At 36.9% G+C, this 20,863-nt stretch overlaps 1 protein-coding gene across 1 annotated transcript; it reads right to left on the bottom strand.

Moving 5' to 3' along the window:
• Positions 1 to 276: 276 nt before the first annotated feature.
• LOC141600355 (uncharacterized) lies at positions 277 to 18,396 on the bottom strand. Its single transcript, XM_074420578.1, has 21 exons — positions 18,178 to 18,396; positions 18,015 to 18,099; positions 17,857 to 17,896; positions 17,511 to 17,759; positions 17,248 to 17,347; positions 17,093 to 17,167; positions 14,516 to 14,614; positions 14,238 to 14,354; positions 13,677 to 13,792; positions 13,458 to 13,557; positions 11,129 to 11,484; positions 10,396 to 10,720; positions 9,420 to 9,619; positions 7,130 to 7,348; positions 6,691 to 6,877; positions 5,855 to 6,093; positions 4,624 to 4,716; positions 4,447 to 4,548; positions 2,859 to 3,216; positions 1,382 to 1,519; positions 277 to 1,299 (listed from the first exon to the last, which is right to left on the bottom strand). The coding sequence occupies exons 1-21, from the start codon at positions 18,307 to 18,309 to the stop codon at positions 496 to 498; spliced, it is 4,134 nt and encodes a 1,377-aa protein (XP_074276679.1). The 5' UTR covers positions 18,310 to 18,396; the 3' UTR covers positions 277 to 495.
• Positions 18,397 to 20,863: the final 2,467 nt, after the last annotated feature.

Here is a 20,863-nt window from a genome sequence, read left to right as displayed (position 1 = left end):
TTTTTCTCTCTCTACAACACTATTTATGTGGTCCCCTTTCTCCACTAACCCATTTTGTTACCATTTTAACTCACAAAATATCCACCACAAATGGTAACCCATCACAAGGGAGACCAGTTGAATCCAAAGTCATGTTGGCATTTTGTCCTTGTTATGTACTTTCTACTTACAATTTTTTACGCTGACTATTCTTATTCTTAGTGGTCTCGGTCACTGGAGTTTGGTTTATTTAGGCTTTGCTAGCAAGAAACCATAATTATCCCCAAAAAATAAAAGTACACCAGAAATTACTCAAATAATAGGTCCATAGTAAATCCACAACGAGACCACCAGATAGAAATTGAGGGAATCAATGATGATACATACAAAAACAATGGCTCAATAATGTAGTACCCCAAGACGAAGACTATATATTAGGTAGGGTAAATTGCTAATTATACAAAATCTACCAACTCATTCGTATTACATTCACAAGTTATACATACCCAAAACATTCTAGAAAAGTTGTTCTAGACCTCCTAGTGAAGATGTTGATGTGATTGGCTTAGCGACCTCTGGTCCACCATCATCAATTAGAAGTAAATCTGAAGTCAATGCACCTGACGCAAACTGACTTGAATCAGCTGTATATGAAGCTTCAGGTTGACTTGTGGCAGCTGCAGGCACATCAACTCCTTGACTTAACTCGCTTGTTACAGGAACATCTGGTGAGCTTGAATCAGCTGGTACTGGAGTTCTTTCTGCCATAGATTCTTCTGAAAGTGTTCCTTCAGGCTTGCTCGAGTCCGTGGTATGTACTGCTTGGTTCGAGACCACAGGGGGTGTAACACTCTTGTCGCTAGAATCTGTTGGTGGTGCTTCACCATTTGCTGGTGGCACCTCAGCATTAGCCGGTGGGGCTTCACCATCCACCGGTGGTGCTCCACCATCTGTTGGTGGTGTTCCACCATCTGCTGGCGGTGCTTCATTGTTTGCAGGCGGTGTCCCACCAATTGCAGCTACTGGAGGAGGTGCTCCCAATAACAAAGGCTTCCCAGGCTCTTGTTGGGAACCCGATGTTGCAGGAGTCGGCTTTTTTGGAGCAGAAATAGATAGAGATAGAGTGCTCATACCAGGAGGGAGAATTTCAATAGGCGGCTTTTTAACAGTGTCGCCTAAACTTGGTAGCTTGGGGTCCTCCAGAGACGCCAGGAATGCGGCCGTTGCATCTGTCTTTGTCTGTCTAGTATGCTCAATCTCGCTTTGGAGCATTTTATTCCAAGACTCAACCAAGTTTTTCAAAGTTGGCCGTCCATGAGCCTGATACCATTGATGAAGTGATCAGAAAATATGTGACAACAGTGAGAAAGTACTGACTGCCTGTAAATTGAAGTGAACATACATGAGAATGAAGTACAGCTTCTGCAAGCATTCCAGTTTCTTGCCATGCTTTCTCCATGACAGCATTGTCACCCAAAAGGGCAGCTGCAAAGGCTGCTTCACGTCCCAAACCAAGTGAGATTAAGTTATTCACCAGTGTCTGCATTGAATTAACACCAAATTTAGATTAATGAGGAAGACCAAGAAATACAGTAACAATAAAACAAAAGCAACAGATGACAGAAAAAGTAACAACCCCGTCCCAAAAGTAGACAATCTCGACACTATATAATTCTTATAGGCTGTAATAGATTCGAATCTGACTCGTGCACTCAAGCTAATTTGGCAACAGAATTTAAGGTTAACACCCTCCCCTCTTTCCTTCCAACATCACAAAAGGAAACAATGACGCAAAGTTGAAAATGGTAGAATATCATGACCATTATCCTAATGCGCCTTTAAAGAGGCTTTAGGCTCCTAGCACTCTGGCAGTGTATGGGGTACAGCCGACTTTACCATTTTAGCAACTGCTTCCATGGGACACTTAACTGAAAATAAGACAACCATTTGCTACAAGATGAGAAAAGATGCACAAGGGATTTTAAGAGCTTATTCCAATACATCTTACAGGCCAACGAACAGTAAATCTCATGAATCGCAAAAAAAAGACACGTATGAGCCAAACAGGACTAAACTCTAACACCGCCCAGCACCCTAAGATGAAATTACCTCAAAAGAAATTTCTGAGATCAGGATACCGAAATAACAGTGGTTTTCAGTAGGAGAATATATATGAAACTGTAAAATTAAAGACCAGAAATATAGACACTGATGTACACTGATGATTAGTCATTTTTTTATTTCAATATACGACAAGATTCCAAAAGGCATTTCCTAGCCTAGACTAAAGAAACCTCTCCATGCATGTCCTGCAGAAGGGTCTCTCTGTAGCATCTTCTCTGTAGAAGCTGTGCAAATTCCATCATAATTGGCCTGAGAAACTAATCTTACCCTTAGTTTTGATGGAGGGATATAAATAGAAAGGGAGGGAAGCACATGTCTGGATCAGATTCGCTGAAAACCCCAGTGAACCACAAACTTATTCACCCGTATATTCTATCCGTATTAAGACATATTTCGGTATTTGTTTAAAAATCTGTGTCAATGACATATATTCTAAGAAGTGAACAATATGTACACTTATTACATATTCGTGCAAAGGCGTATTACATATAGTCAAACCATTTTTTGGATAGAGCAAGTTCGGTTGGAGGAAAAATTAAAGCGATTTTTTTCCCAACAAGCCAAATTAAACCCCTTCAAGCATAAGCAAGATTTGGAAGGAAAATACAATGCTCCATTCTTTCTAACCTCCCATCTTTCTAACCTCCCACTCTTTTCCACACCCTTCCTGCCTCCCCACCATTATATCCGAACACCAAACATACCCTTATGTAAATACTTAGATCATGTGTCAGTAAAGCTTTAGAGAAACATACACTCAAGCGTGTTAACTCCCCATGATTAGCAAGCCGCAAAGCCAGGCCTCTTAGTTCTTGACTCTGCAAAGCTCCCTTAACGGAGCCGGCAGCTGCTAGCCGTTTAAGAGCCTCTCTGGCAATCTCAGACTGTGCGGTTGCATCTGCTGCATCAATAAGATCCAAAAATTCCTTTGCAAACTTCGCTATACCTTGAACAGCATCAACAATGTTTTCTTTCTTCGCAGCTACATTTAATAAATTTGTTAAATCCAACCCTACTGTTTCTTGCCCTATCTCCCTACTATTGCTCATTGTCAAGAGGCATTGGAGAGCTCTCCTCAAATCATTCCCTTGCATGGCTAGATCAAACTCCAACCTATATTCAAAAAAACTATTATATTATAAAGAGATACACCTTCAAGCATTAAACTGCTGTAATAACAAGTTCCCAAATCAATTACATCCGTTACAGATTACCTATTTAAATAAATGAAGGAATACATAGTAAAATTTAAAACTGGAAAAGAAACAACTTCATCTGTTTCAAATTATCAATTATAATGTTATGTAAACCAGTGCGTACAAGTCTCCCCTCATGATACTGCTAGAATATGTAAATCATAAGAGACACAAGTTGGAAAGATGGCAAATTGACTGCATATGGACATTAAAATTTTTGATGATGACTGCAAACTGTATAATGACACTATTCTAGGAGGGCAAGGGGGTTGGCTTCAACAATACAATCAATGGCAAATTGGCAGTAGGGATATTTAATTTATCTATTGAAACTACTATCTTATAAGGCACTTGTTTAATTTGATTAAAAAAAGAAAAAGAAAACCACTATTTACTTAAAAGCAGGACAAACAAAAACAATACTGTAATATTTTTCGAAGGAATTAAATTATCCCCTCATATTCTAAAGTATCCCCCTAATGGCATACCCTTTCTGCCAAATTCATTAAGAGCATATCACTTCACTTAATCCCTTTCTAAGACGGGATAATCAAATCTTTTAAATACCAAATTAGGCAAGCCCGCCAATTGTTTGCAGGAAACGAAAACAATAGCTTCAAAAAGAAGGTTCTTCTGAATCATTGAAAAGTCTAGAAAACAACGCATTCCCACCTCAATGATCTTGATTGCCTTCCCAAAAGATAACTTAACTTATCCAACAATAGCGTCTAGAAAATAACGCATTCCCACACCCAATAAAAACACAAGGGGGGTGAAACATAATACAAAAGTCAAGGTAAACTTATAGGTTTTAAAATCGAAGTCCGGATTTCTTTTATAAAAACTTAGAATTTAAATCGAGAATAAAGATTAAAACGGTTTAGAAAACCGAAATAAAACTTAAGGGTCCGGAATACCTTAAAAGTGAACCAAGTATTAATATAAAAGAAAGTTGGTAAAAACATGTAATAAATCCGAACAGAACAAATAAATTTGAAGTATGAAAGAGAAAAAGGAAAATGGGAAGTTTGGTGTGGATTGGAGGGAGTAATAAGTACCAAAATTTCTTAAAATAAAGACTAGTTGGTGGTGTCAGGCTATCAGCAAAGTAAATAATCCAATAACATCATGACCAAGATCTTTTCACCTCTTGGATATTCCAGGCAAATGAAGAGCTTCTGCAGCATAGCCCATCCCAAGCATAAATTGTGCCAAGTCATCATGATGTTCTCTACCAAGTCGAGTAGCCCTGAAAATGCAGGGGAATTCAGTACATGAACCTATACAGTAGCTATTTAGAGGAATGAGAACAGTTCAACAATACCATTTTACAGCACTGACAGCATCACCATAGGCAGCAAGACAACGGCAACGTATACCAGGATGACTGAGAGATAAAGCATGGGAACGCATATACCTACGGAAAAATTCAGTGTATAAAACAGTACAAGTGTAAAGCAACTAAGTAATACAAGGGATATGCTAGAGACGGAAGCAACAACATAAATGAAGAACAACACAGCAGTGATTGGTTACCAACATCTATATCGATTTGTTTTCATTTACCCTAAAAATAGAAATTTCACATATCCTAAAGTTCTTTTTTTTCCCAAAAAACTTTACACATAAAAACATCAAGATGATAAAATTAGGGTGCTGATTTTCGCAGCACACATTTTACTCATCATAGTACACTTTTGACAATTATACCCCTTTTATTTTTTTTCTTCCCAATTTCCCTCCCTAACTTCTCTCTAATTATAATTCTCCATCTAATCTCAAACCTCCTTTCCTTCTAATTTCATAAACTTAATACTCCAGCAATTGTCGTCAATGTTCACTGAGAGATTCATCAGCCAACTAAGTATTACAAAGTACTAAAAAGTAGATTACTATGTACTGCATTGAGTAGCACGGAGGAAATTGTGTTTGCGATGTGTGTATGTACTACGTACTAATTTGCTATATTGATTAGTTTTTTTAATGTAATACGTTACCAACACATCCGAACCCTCACACAACCACCTAATCCTCCCACCACCATACCGTGGCTCCAACCACCATTCTCAGGTCATCGACGGACCACCGTCGAACTACACCGATGACGCCATAAATCACCACCATACCAAACTAATTATACCTAAATTAATTAATACAAACCCTAATTAAAAAACAAAATTATAAGAAAGAGTTAATTATTAATATAGGATTAAAGAATTAACTGAATAAATGAATAATCATTCATAATTGAGTTTTTAAAGAGGTTGAAGAAGATTAAGGTTTCAATAATAGGTAGGCGTAGAGAGAATTAGGTTTGATTTTATTTAGTTAAGGGTAACAAATGGAAAATTTGATGTAAAAAGTACTGAAATGAGTAAAAATCGTACTGCAAAAATAAATTACGCAAAATTATACCCGAGTGTTACAAATTAATTCTTAATAATCTATGTGTTCCTCAGAAAGCTATATAGTGCATCTGTTAACACCTTTACGAAAACCTTTGGGAATTCCCAACAAAGAGATGCTTCAGAGATTCAACTTAGAGAAGCAGTTACCTATCAATCAGCCAAAGTACTCCATCTTTAACACCCACAACCACAAGTGGCCCAACAGGTCGTTTCTGCTCTGTGGGAAACCGAGTCACAGCAACAGCTACTCCACCTCCACCAACGGCAACCTCATGAGCTTTTCTTTCCTCATGTACTCCTTCATCCCCATCCAGTTTTGATTGTTTTGGTAATGTTAAGTACGGCGGCACTGAAGGAGCATGCTGGAATGAAGCTAGTCTTACAACCTGCAATGATATTATCATCGATCAACGACTAGATAATATTTACACATGCAGGAACGTAGATGAAAATTGTTTTGTTGGCAAACTAGATTGTTTTCACACATAACAGTCGACTCTTCAGTCTTCATTACCAACGGCTAAAAAAATGGGAAGAGGCGTCAAATCTAAATACCAAACAAATAGTACCTCCACTGATTTGGAGCTAGTAACAAATGATCAAGGAATTTCATGGAATAAAGTCGTTTCTGAGTAATGTGCCTACGTCATTTGAGTCTCCTAATAGAAAAAGTTGACATCATCTTGGGAAATTACAAATTCTGGATCATTTGTGCCTGAGGAATTAATGAGCATTTTGCAAACACTACTTCTATCATCTCACTTTCAACAACTTATCAGAAAATCACGAGTGTGTTAATTGCCACAGAAATTTACCATTAACACAAATCATCCCTATAAGAGACCATGACACAGAAAACGAGAGTGTCAAATCAAGCTTGGACAACCTAAAATGCACAAGTCCCCAAGATCAAAAAGAGGAACTGCTGAGAGGAGCTGCAGAAAGAAGCATGCCAAGTCAAAACCTTAAAGATAGCACAATACCTGTAGCATTGGTGGTCTCAGTAAAACTCTTTCATTTATATCAGTTTTTGGACCATCTACTGAAATCAATGCTAGTTCACCATGCTCAGCAACGGCTCTAGCTTGTGCATCTTTCAGTTTCTGTTCTTCTTTCATCCTCTTAGTCTCTAAGTCGATAGCAGCGACCCCAGCATCCACAAAAACCACCCTGAATTAATTGTAATATTAATAAGCAAAATTAAAATTAAGGAGACACTGAGCTCGAAACTCCATACGGATTCTGACAGGGATACTCAGCCAGCACATCAGTTAGCTAACCAAGACAATAGGCATTCACAGCCGAAATCAAAATTAAATTGAAACACTCAAATGAATCAGTTGGCTAACCACAACCGAAAATAATAGAGATCTAATCACAAGAGATTCAATCATTAAATTAAGTTTAGCCTATGTAGCTTACTCTATAGTAGTCGGAGTAGCAACAAATAGCTGTCTGTGATGCCAAACTGCACTAGTTGCATAGGGAATTGCAACATCTCCCAAATACCGATATTGCGGGCGCAAAGAGGATATGACAATATATTGTTGATAGGCAAAAGCACAATACTCAGCTGTTTGATCCCACGCTGTCCACTCTGGCTGAGGCAGAAGACTTCCCACAGGTTGGAAAGTCTCCCAGCTGCAAACAAGACTTCTAAAATAAGTACTAAGCAATGAAGTATGTAACAAGTAACAGCATGAAACATATAGTAAACAATGTGATCTTTAGGAAACCAAAGCGTAAGGAATGACCGATTACTAATATGCCTGCAGTAGGAGTACAAATATTGGTAGAGATATGACATTAGCTCAAAGACGTTAAAAAGTATTAAGCTCTATGAAGCTTATATAAGGAAAATAACCAAAGCCAAAGTAGAAGAAAAATTCTATTTTTTCTATATTGTCTTGTTTTTTCCATCAAATATTCATCTGTATGTTTAAAAGCTCCCATCAGCTGTACTTTTACCGTTACCGATATGCTGCACCACTAGGCCCTGAGGTTTAATCATGTCGATCTCTTTTCAAAGACGAGAGCGTGAATTTCAACTATTTTATGGAGTCGCTTTAACCGAGTGGGCAATTACATTCAGAATTTAATTTAGTACACAAATTTATCCAACTTTGATATTGAGTTCCATTTCCAAACATTTATTTTTGAAGCTCAATATTGGTATCAATTATTATATGGCTGGAACTATAAGCAAATCGGAGATGTGCAGCTCTAGTTATTAAGAATCTTTTCATCATGTTGGCAATACAGTGACCTATCTTACACAAAAAGATACAGATTACTATTTAGATAAAAAATCACAAGTACACAAAAGAAAAATGCTTGGGTCCTCCAAGAGGACAATAAATGTGTCCTCCCTAACCAATAAGAACCTTTCATTTCTAATATTTTCCTTATAATATAAAGGCAAATATAAAGAAAATATTAGAAATGAAAGGTTCTTATTGGTTAGAGAGGACACATTTATTGTCCTCCTAGAGGATCTAAGAATTTTTCGTACACAAAATCTTGATGGCCAATTAAGGAGCCATGAAACAATAAAAAGTAGATAGAAGGGAGAAAAAACTGAGCAAAAAAAGAGTAGCGACGAAAAAATAAACTCTAGATTGTTTCGCAAGTGCAAGGCAAGCTAGTCTGACGTACGAGACACATTTACATTATTCAAACTCTAAGAGTAAAAAAAGCTTACAAACAATTAGACTTGTTAGAACATGCAAATGGGTCTAGGCCTTACCCGAGCGGAGGAGAGACGGACCACTTGACAAACACAACGGAGTTTCCATCCTAAAACCAAAAACCAATTGGTAATAGGAGTAGCCCCCTTGGTGTATAAAGTGGTACAATCTCTCTTCTCCCAACAATGTGGGACACTCACATGTGGGTTTTATATTCCAACACGCCCCTCATATGTGAGGTCCCTTCGAAACCATGGGAGCGCACCGAAGTGGGAATTAACGAATCCTCAGATGAGGCCTCCTCTCCACTGGTGGCATAATTTGAGCCCAGTTTAACTTCGAAACCCAGGATGAAACCTTGGGCTCTAATACAATGTTTGAACATGAAAATGGGCTTGGGCCTTACCCGAACGGAGGAGAGACGAACCACGTACAAATACAAGGGAAGTTTCATCCTAAAACCAATTGGCAATAGGAGGTGTAGCCCTCTTGGTCTATAAAGTGGTACAATCTCTCTTCTCCCAACAATATGGGACACGCACATGTGGATTTTATATTCCAACAAGACTCAAACTCTTAAAGCTGTTCAAACTGAGCCAATGAAGCTTCCTATCTTTTATTTACCCTAGTTTCTTCTCTTTTTTCCTTGCTTTTTTTTTCTTGCTATTCTTACTCTTTGTTTCACCTCACTTTTTACTTGCCCTTTGTTCACTGTTTCTTTCTCATTTCCGCTGTTGCTTCTAATCACTCTTTTGTCTCGTCTCTCTTTATTTCTATCTTATTATTTGTCTCATTTCCTCATCTTTCTTACACTATATGCTTTCATGTCTTCTATTGGTGTGTCCTATAACAATAGTTTCTTATGGCGATTGGTCAGCCAACCCGAAATTTTTATTTTGAGATTAAGGCTTTGTAGTTCTCGTCAAATAGAGATAGCTTGGCAACTTCAAAACAAATTAGATCCAAAATCAATAATGATGACTATTACATGAGAGAACTAAAATGCATGAAACATAATCACTCGCCTATAGAGCTGATAATTCAGCGTGGAAGAAGCACTAGTGGTAACACCATCATCAAACGCATTAAAGGAGGAAGCACCAGAGCCGAAGCCAGACAAAGGCATTGACTGAATCGTTGAGATTGCAGTGGCTGCAACAGCACTAACTCGGCGAGAAGTCCGATACGCAATACCAAGCAATGCACCTCCATGCAAACCTATAACCTGGCCACAAGAACAGTTCAGCCCTCACACAATATCCAGAAATGGTTTAATACCTCACAGTGATTAAAGATTTTAATTTCCATATACCATCAAGAGAGGATCTCAGTGAGCACAAAGCACAAGCAGCAAACCCAGCTATTACACTAAAGCCACAGTGGCGAGTATATTCATTCCTAAAGTGCCAGAATAAAGTACTAGTATAACTTTATCCTCAAAACCAGAACTCATCTCAAAATTAAGTAGTCAAGATATCACCATAATTTAATGTAAAGTCATTGAAGATAAATTACAAGGAACAATCTCATAATTTCTTTTACCACAGTTTATACGTCTTAACTCTTACACCAAAGTGACATCCAAAGAAACGAGATTAAGAAGGAATTACTCCAACTCCAAAACGTTCACATTACCTTTCGTGGCAAAGTTAAGGAACAGGGGTTGGGACTTATGTCACCTCTCATCTAACACCCCACAAATCGCAACATGCAACCAGAGTTAACGACATCACAAAGTCTAAACTGCCTATTCACTGAATACACTGTAGGTGACAGGTGTCATCCACTGCAGCAAAATTTCATCATAGAAGTCTCAAGAGATTTACTCGGCCCATCAGCCAACGGAAGTACATATATCCCGCAGAATAAAGTTTTCACCTCCCACAAAACTAAAATAAACCACACTGAAATAGAGAGGGCAGGATTGATTTAAAGAGATTCATTAAAGCCACAAAATCAAACATTGAGTTAAAAGAACTGATATCTAAAGGAGAGCAATACCGGTTCACTCCTTCCACCAATTGACCTCATCAAAATATTAGAAGTCCCGTCGTCCAGTAAAATACGAACTTGGACAGTGGCAGAAGAAGCTGCACTTGCCGCAGCGGCGGCGGCGGCGGCAGCAGCAGCTTCCTTAGCTTTTCTAGATGAAGCCCCCTTCGGAATTATAGGAATGCGTGGAGCCACAGCAGATTCTAGTATAGCAAACCTATCACGACAGGTATCCCATGCCAAGAGTCGTGCACTCCCTGAATCAACGACCGACCAATCGCTGACCTTGTATACAGAGAAATAAGGAATATCCGGCCATACAATACCAAGGTACCTGTGTTTAACCGAAGTAGGATGTTAAGAAACATAATCTCTTGACCAACCATAGAACAAATGAAGACTTCTTTCAGAAACAAAATAATCAACTATATTCTACTTCTGGAAGGATTATACTTTCACTCTTGTGGCCAAGTTCCAAGTAATTATTAATGAAGATTTAAGTTGAGAATTGTCAAAAGAAAATAGACAACAATTTAAAGAACTAATGTACAACTTTTATGTTTAAATCCTTGTAAACTCTGAGAAAAGGTAGTAGAGTGGAACATATTTAGCCTTCAAGTCAGAACAGAATCTTAAAACAAGAAGGGGCGTAAGAGGTTTATTAATCAATGGTTACCACAAGATAAATTAGATGAACAGATTTTCAAAATGATGAAAACAAAATGGATACAAGGTAACTTACTTTCCTGAACTGCTCAGAGAAAGAACCGAATACGAATCATGTGGTACAGGCGTGCTGATATGCTTTTTAATCTGTTTAATCAGCAATGCTTCTGAGTCTACCTTTAACCTCGCTGACTCTGCCAATAAACCATTGCCACCTAAAGATGGATTTGCTGTTGTTGACAGCTGAAAAGACAACAATTTAAGTTCTCTTTCAACAACATACGCAGCAGAATGCTCTCGACTTCCTGGTGGTGATGGTAGTGCAGCGACAGGTGGAAGAGCTCGAAAATCAAACTCACTAATAATCACACCAATATTTGTTCCGGTAGCAACTAGATGGGGTTGTAAAGGATGGGCTACCATACAATAAACCTGTAGTACCAAAAACATAAATTTAAAATATAACCAAAAAAATAAAAGCAGGGTCAACATATCTTGGATGAGTTAGATACTCTTTTCAACTTATTTTTAGTTCCTGACAGGCTACAATGTGCAATTACATCAAAATAAACAGCCCTTTCAGGGACAGACAACAACAATACATCCATTAAAATCCCCACACAAGCTTCCTTATTTCTGCCTCCAGTGTCCAAGCAATCAACACATTTTCTTGGGTGAGTTTCAAATTTTTGTTCCTTCCCGCCAGATTACCATACACGATCACATAACAATAACCAGCCCTTACAGAAACAGACAACAACCATACAACAAGCACAATACCAGAGAAGCTTCCTTACAATCATCACATTATCTTGGATGAGTTAGATGCTCTAACTACAAATTATTTTTCCTTCCTGCCAAAACTACTATGGATCACATAACAATAACCACCCCTTAGAGAAACAGACTACTACCAATCCACCATATAACAAGCACAGTGCCGGACAAGATTCCTTATGTCTGCCTCCAGCGTCCAAATCACATGCATTTACAAAATGTTCCAAAGTAAGTCAGCACCCTATGGGATAAATAAGCACATATATCACCATTTGTTTGGATACGAGTACAGGAAGGAATGGTACAGGCCGGGGGCATTTTCCGTTCAAATACTTTTTACGATGAAAAGATTTTATATGGCTTACAAGAAGGAAATTTGACGCCCCTCCCCCCAATTTCCCTGAAACCTAATTACCAACCAAACATGTGATATCAGCCCTCTCTCTTTCTCTTTTCACCCTTCCCTAAATTCCTCTATCCAAACAAGGCCTAAGTGTCACTCTCAGAACTATACCACCACGTGTAAGAGCACTCACATTAAAGAGAAGTGACCATCCTCTTAGCACTCTCTCTCATCTAAGAGGATGTCGTCTTCAATGTGGCAATATCCTCTTAGCATCCTCTTTGAAGAGGAAGAGGAAGACATCCTCCATTTATGGAGGATTCCTTGTCTTGGCCCAAGTGCCATATAAGAGAAAAAAAAAATGCTAGTGGAATCTACTTAAAAGGTGGGGGAAAAAAAGGGAGCATCCTCTTTGATGTGGAGAAAAAGAGAGGAAGAGGACGAAGAAATTGGGAAGTGGGGTAAAAGAAAGAGAAAGTGATGTGTACAACTGAGAAAATTACAAGAAATAAAAGAAAGGAAGAGGGCCTTCTCTTCAATGTGGATGGTCTAAGACCAAATTATTTTCAATAAGAGATGGCAAAATAAACCTTCTGAGGAACAACTTTAAGAGCAAATTAAGACAAGTTCTAAACTTCTAACTACTCAAATACTCGGTTTTGATTTTTGGCAAGGAAGTGCTCTCAGCATTTAGGAAGCAGATTAGGTCCGCCAATTTACGATTAGAAACTTCAACTCCTAACGGTATAACACTCGAAGTTTTCCCTAAAAGCAGGTGTCCTCCTTAGTTCTAAAAGGCACGAGGTGCACCTAGGCAATAAGGGCTACAGTACAAAGGTACACATCTCATGTGCATGATGCATACTATTTTTCCAACTATACTTGTATATTTCAACATATAATTTCGCGCACCAACACCCTTTTTAAATTTTAACAAGGTAAATGTGTAAAGTAAACCTAGAAATAATGGGGCAAATGGTAAGGTATAGTAAAAGCGCAAAAAAAATAAAACATACAAATTACATAATAGTGTGCCTTGTGTACAAGGCAAGCCAAAGGTACCTAGGCGCGCACGAACCGTGCTTTTGAACTAAGTTCTCACCAGAACCACAGGCCAAAATAATGTCACTTTATCTAACACAAACCCAAAAAGACCAACCGATCAATATTATCAGGTTTCATGCACGGTGCACCATATTGAGCCTACCCTATATACCAAATTAAACAATTTGAATAGAATTATTATAGAAAAAAAAAACAATTTACATAAAATCTAAGCACATACCCGAAGCTTTTTGCTCGGAGAAAGAACATGTGGAGGGATAAGTGAAGTTAGTTCACACAATGGCCTAGTTAGCACTGAGTATGTGGGATGTTCAATCGCCCTGCCAGAATACAACGGTCCCCACAAAGGATCATAAATCCAATAATTTTCAATTGCCACAGCCATAATAAACTACAGGTGAATTGAAAGAGTGGATCTCAAGGACTTGCAGATGCTTACCATATATGGGAGTCCTTTACACAAGTCAGAATATCAAGGTTTGGAGCGCGGGGATGGCACCAGGATGCCACACTATGGCAAGACATCTTTGGAACAGGTTTTATCCGCCGCATCTCCTGTGAAGAGAAGCAATATTATCAGAAGATGATAAAATGACATCGCATCAGGACTAAGTTATCAAAATTTAGAAGATTACTGGGACCACATTGCGAGATCACAGTCTCAAACCTTGACATAATACCATGTAGAAAGTGAAATGTGAAAGCTTGACATCTTGGGCCTTTTTTGTTAAAAACTTAACGCATCTAACTGGGAAGAAGAAAGTGAAACCAACAGCCGAAATTTATCACACTGACACTCGTCACCAGCGGTATTAACTTTCCGCTCAATATTTTCTCAAACGAGCAGCTAGAAATGTATACACAGTTTTGCTGGCTTTTAGCTTCTAGGTTATAAATCAGATAAATAGCCCATAGATAATGAGCCAAGCTTAAATAACTCAAGCTTTTACCAGAAATCTCACAACATAACATGGTCCACTTCTCAGAAATTACAACCTACCCGGAAGGAGATTGTATCCCATATAGCCAGTGTCTTGTCAGCACCTATTGTGATAAGCTGTGGGGCACCTCCAGATACTCTAGATAATTCAACAGCCACAACCCCACCATCATGTGCCTACGAGTGATCAAATAGTCAACAGTAAGTTGAGCGAAAATCTAAACTGTTAACAGATAAAATCATAGATCATAATTTTTCCAGGTTCTCCCTCTGATGACAATTTTCACAAATATATACAATTTAGAATATCATCACAAGGGAGAGAACCGATCATATACCTTCAAACTGAGCTTAGGTACAAGCTCTCGTGAATCGTGACCATGATCTGCACTCCACATTATTAGTAAACCATCACTTCCCCCTGAAACCAGCAACCCCTACAATCATGCAGAATAACATCATTCTTGAAATCCAACCATAAAAAGGGACTCACTCGAAGCTGTCCCAGTTGGACATAGATATTCCCAAAAGATATTGTTTACCATTTGCTACTTCGTGAAAATGGAAGTGCACAAAGGTTTACAAGTCATTTTCATAATGGATCCCCCAAAGCCTAAAGAATATCTTCTCTGTGGCCCATCAAAAATGGGAAGAAATCCCCCTATCTACTAAAAGAATAGGTATTCTCACAATTTTTCCCTCCAAAAAGCATCTTCTTAAATAAGGAAGCTAATTACAATTATGTGCATTCACTAAATAAGGAAACTAATAATTATGATTTATTTCATTAAATTATTCTGGTTTCATTAAAATTAATTCTTGAACTTCATGTGTGTTTGCTTTTCCTTTTGCATACCCTTTTAGAGATGGGGTGGTGGGGTTATACGTGAAATTCTTGAACTTCATGTTTGTTTGCTTTTCCTTTTTTTCTTGTGCAGTAGAATGTGGGAGGGAAATGAGAGGGGTAGTATGGTCCTAAGTGTACTATAATGAGTAAATTGTGTACTACGTAAATCAACACCCAAATTTAAACTATAATATTTTTAATTAAAATATAAATCAAATTTATATAAAACTTTTTTCTCAATGTAAAGTACAATGACGGGAAATATGAACAATTAATGAGATATACCACTATTGTATAAGTAATTTATTCAAAATAAAAAAAAAATCTATATGATTGCACGGGGTCTAAACTAGTTAAACAATATAAGCATTAAAGAAAATTCTACAGTACAAGCAAGGTAGCTTCCAACAGGAAATGAACCATATGGCGAGATAGATCTACCTCATCTCATCGGGCATATTTTAATTCCTATTTACCATCATCCACAAACTTTGTAGCTCTCAATTGTTATTTGTAGGTATAATTTTTGTAACTAATCACAGACAATGCGGTTTCCATGTCTACCTCCAACTACTAGTTGGTTCAAAACAGCTCGTGCCTGTTCACATGCCTATGTTCTTTTTTGTTGGCTACAGTTCACCAATATTGATACTATGGTGAACTGCCAAATTTGGCCTCTGACCTCAAGTTTTATGAGTTTGTTTAACCAAATAAAAAAACGGGGAAGTAGTAAATAAACCCCATACGTTTGACACTATGTGCATATTAGCCCCAAGTCTTTCAACAAGTGCAAATTAACCCCACTACTTTAGCTTTTGGTGCAACTTACCGCCATTTTATTTGTTTTACTGATATTCAATTTACAACTTTTTTTTTTCTTTTTCTAATTTGATTTTTCTTCTTTATATTGGTTTATAGACCCACCTACCCTTAACAATCTCTTCTCAATATGTTTTACTCTACTGCATTCTCCCACTACATGCCACAATCACAACCACCACCACCTGTGACAACCCTCCACAGCCCATTACACCACAAGTCACAACCAACTAACTACACCGACATACACCACTAGACCATCTAACCCGCATTACGTCGACCTTATGCACACGCCACCCATCGGCCTCAAATCCGCCCGCTCCGACGAAGGTTTTCAATGATTGGGATGGGGATTTTTGGGGAGACTATAGGTTTCGGGGGGTGAGGGATGGTGGTTCGTGTGGTTGGGTCGGTTTCAATGGAAATGGGGTTGTGGTAAGGGTGGTCGGAGGCAAAGAGGCAAAGTTCTTGGTGGTTGATTATGATTTTGAATTAAACTCAGGAGGTTTGTGGTGGTCGGAAGTAGGTGGTGAAGATGGTGGTGTGATGGTTCGAGGGGGGCAGGTAAAGGCCTGGTGTGAGAAAAGGGTAAAATTGGGTTTTAACAATTTAGTAATACCATATATGGTTATATAATATCCATTAATTATGTTAGCTCCATTTTTATATTTTTAAATTACAAAAATTTAACATTTGGATTGAAATGCATCATAGTACAAAGTAGTGGGGTTTATTTGCACTTGTTGAAAGATATGGGGCTAATATGCACATAGTGTCAAACGTATGGGGTTTATTTGCTACTTTCCCGAAGACCAATATGACAGAAACAAAAATTCTGTTGTATGCAGCGGTATCCTAAGACAACCTCAAGAGAAAATAAGGCTAACAAAAAAGAAATGGTGGGAGTAAGCTTAAGCAGTTCTCAAATACCTAGTTTATCCATGATCTTATGTTTTCTAGGCTTGCCACACAGAAAATCAAATAACAGAAAAACCAAGTTTTACAAAGGTCTAGTTTTAAAAGAACTATTGGCAAGTGGCAATAAAAGCAGAGAGGTCAACCTAGGGCATGGTTAATTTAATCAATTTAAAATCTCAATGGGAAATGTACCAGTTCAATCCCGCTTCATTCATGAATACGAATACTTTAACCACCAGTCACAGGTTAATCAAGATCTCGAGAAAAATTAGAACAAGTAACATACATTATGTCAGAACTTGAACTTTAGTTAATGAAGAGTGAGTACTACCTCGCCTGAAGAAGCGATGAATGTCATAAGACAATTTATAGCTCCTTTGTGGCCACCCGTATACCTTCTAGCAAGCTGCAGCAATACATAAGCACCTTCATCAACCAAAGGAACATCAAAAGTGAAGAAAAATTATCCAACTTTTGTTGTCTAACCTTCCATGTTATCATTGACAGAACTCTTATTACACCATCTGATCCACCAAAAGCAACCAATGGACCTTCGCCGGCAGTGGATCTAGACAAGAATTCCATACTGCAATCCCAGGTTGCACATCAAATTAATCAATAATTATTTATATCTTACCGAGAGGCAACAGGTATGACTATGAAAGCTAAGAGGAGCACTTAAAAATAATTCCTCTGGCTTGGGTACATGAAACAGACGGACTCAAGTAAAGAGAAAACAAGTGCATTACCACATAAGAGATTTGTTATCAAGCTCTTGCTTGGGTACATCACGACCACGCATTGTGACTAAATCCAAAAAAATAGCTTTATTCTCACAACAAATAACTAGAAAATGTCTTCCTTTGGTAGCTGGAGCCAAAGAATTGAGAGCGGAAGTGACATGACTAACTGCAGATGGGGACTCAGCTGCTGCAGCGCGATTACGCCAAAGTTGCCAAAAGCGTACATCGTCATCATAGAAACTCACCTGCTTAACACTTGTGAAACAAAACACAAAAAATAAGTTGCATTTGTCAGCTCTTATAAGCTAGTAAATTAGGAATCCTGTCAAGATTAAATATCTAAAATCCTGACCTGCCTCCCCGAATTGCTTCAGTAGGTTTCCCTCTCGACTCTGAAAAGCAACAGCAACGGTTTCGGGACACAGAATGCCATAATTGAATCAATATACAAGGAAGAATCTAAAAATCTAAAAAAGCAGAAAATGAGGATTGAACAGCAAGGAATGTTACCAGATTCGCCCTCGGCGAGCTTCTCCAATTTGGCACCAACGAGGCGCCTCTCATCAACACCACCAGCTTTTAACTCATAGATAACCTAAATAATTGATTGAATTGATTAGATACGATTAGATTAGATTTGATTAGATTGGGGAAAATGAAAGAAGGAATTGACCTGACGGTGTTCCCAATTCCAGACGGAAACATGATCAGAAGCGTCGGAGGTGACAAGCCATGGATGAGTAGGGTGGACCTGTATCTTCACTATCTTCTCATTGGTTAGTCGAAATGCTCTTAATCTCAACATTCCTTCTTTTCCAGATCTCTTCACTTTCTTAGATCTGCACAGATGATCAAGACTCTACAACTCTATTTTGAATTATTACGGTTTAGTATATTTTTTTTTTTTTTTTTTTTTTTTGCAAGCAAGGGAAATGGCCTTCCTTTCAACCCTTATTGGATCCGCCTAGTCAGAACTATGACGAGTGTCTTTACACCAGAGATCATAAGGGGATGTCCAGTTGGCCCAAACCTTGGAATACGCGGCAGCATGGAAAGCCGGCACCCCGTTCAACAGACCCCAAAGGGCCACCATGCAAATACCTCAGCGCTCCCGTCTAGGGCGTCGAACCCGGGACGTCAAGGATTGACGTACGTACCTTGCGGCACTCCCGTAACACCACTAGACCCAAGCCACTTCGGTGGTTTAGTATATTTTTGGTTAGTCGAAATGCTCTTAATCTCAAAAAACTTGTCATCTCTATAACTAACAAGTTCATACGACTACTTTTTATGATTTCATTTTTACGGTTTAGTATATTGGATTAACAGTATTTAATTTTAAATCCAATTTTATTAAAGCACGAGGTAGTATTCGCGCTTTACGCGACCTATTTAAAAAATTTATTATTATAATTGAAAAAAAATAATATAATTTATAAATAACATTTAATATCTTTACTTATAAATAAAAATAAATTAAATTTTTCAATTCTTATTTTCTTAGTTTTAACTTCAATGTTTTAAAATAAAATACATACAATTTTAATTATACCCAATACTCCCTCCATTATTCTTTATATGTCGTTTTAGGTGATTAAAAACTGAGTAAATTAACAATTACTCCCTTTTATAAACCACTTTTCTAAAATAACTCCCTTATGAAAACTTTTTAATAATTTACTCTCATAAAATGTTCTCAGGTTAAAAATTGCACCCATTTTCACATTCCGACGACATATTCCGTCAAAATTCAAATCTATAAATATTATTAAAAGGCTAGACATTAAACACCACGTAGACAAATGTGACATGGCAACAATTAATTGTGACATGGCAAAATATAGTCCACGTGGAATTACTAGCATAGTAGTACACATGAAAAAAATTTATCAATTCCACATTTAAAAGTTACTTCATAATTAATGGTAAAAAAACTAAATTTAGATAATTTTAATTTCATAGGATAATTTTTAAATCACTCTCATGCAAAGTGGATTTAATAATAATAATAATAATAATCTATAAATATAATTAAAAAGTAAGACAAACTATCAACCATCAACTATATGTCTTATTTTAATTTCATAAGATAATTTATAAATCACTCTCGTGCAAACCTTTTACATTACATTTCTCCTTGCTCCATATTTATGTATGTAAAATCAATAACTCTATAATCTAAATACAAAATCTATATATCTAACTTAAAGGCATGTTAAATTACCTAACATAATCTACATGTCATATCTATACAATAATATAAAAAGGCTACCTTGAGCATATGTATAAGACATGCGACAACGTAAAATCACTAAGAAACTTTTATTTGATAATATGTGACTAATTAATAATATTTATTCATAAAATTAAGATAGAATACTTATTATCACATTTATGACTCCTTATTCATCTCTAACTCTTCATTTTCTCTTTAGCTCTTCCTTTTCCTTTTTGATGATTCCTTTCTCCTCTAAAATTTAACTCCTTATTTGATGCTAAGTTAATATAAGTAAAGTCTTTAAAATAAGCACTTTTATTTTTTACCCTCTTTTTCTAACCTTTTGGCATCATATTCATGTGTTATTGAAACTTTCCATTGCATATAATTTTTATTAATCATTTGCATTTGTGAAAAAAATAAAGTTATACTTCCTCCGTTTTTATATGATGTACCCATTTGTTGAATATATGAGTGGAGTATTTTAATAAAATGGGTACATCATATGAGAATGGAGAAAGTATCATACATAAGATTTGTGTTTTATTTGGTATTGGTTAAATAACTTTTATTGATGTCAATTTGTATTTCTCACCTTGATTTATTTTTGCAGATGGAATGGTACAATTTTCTTATTATTGCAAAGTTGGATTGTGCAGTTAATTACGTTATACATAAGGTATGTTATATGAGTTTTGTTTGTGTAATTTATATAAGCTTATTGTAAAATGCACAGTTTTTTGTAATTTATCCACTAATATCGCTTTGTGGTAGATTTATTTTATACTATCTTTATGTAAACCCTCTTACAAGATTAATTGAATTATCGTTAAATGTATGTTTGTTTCTTATTCTATTTTTGTAGGTGATGCTTCATTTGTCTTCTCATAATATTAACATAGTGTGTTAAAAAAAACTACATGGGAAAATGTGAAGGCAACATAAGGATTTAGTTGAAAAAAAACTTGATATCCATCCTTAAACCATGTTCTAATGATATTAAAACTTATTTGGTACGTAATTATCTCACTTGATATAACAAAAAACATTTTTAGTTTTTAATTCGAATTTAGAGGATCTTAGTAAATTATTTTTTTTATAACTCTGTTTTTGTAAAAAAAATAAAAAAATACAATATAGT

The sequence above is a fragment of the Silene latifolia genome, chromosome 9 (genome assembly GCF_048544455.1).
Source record: "Silene latifolia isolate original U9 population chromosome 9, ASM4854445v1, whole genome shotgun sequence".
NCBI classification, from domain to species: Eukaryota; Viridiplantae; Streptophyta; class Magnoliopsida; order Caryophyllales; family Caryophyllaceae; genus Silene; species Silene latifolia.
The sequence above is the reverse complement of the archived record's forward strand: the minus strand, read 5'-3'. Positions and strand labels throughout refer to the sequence as shown.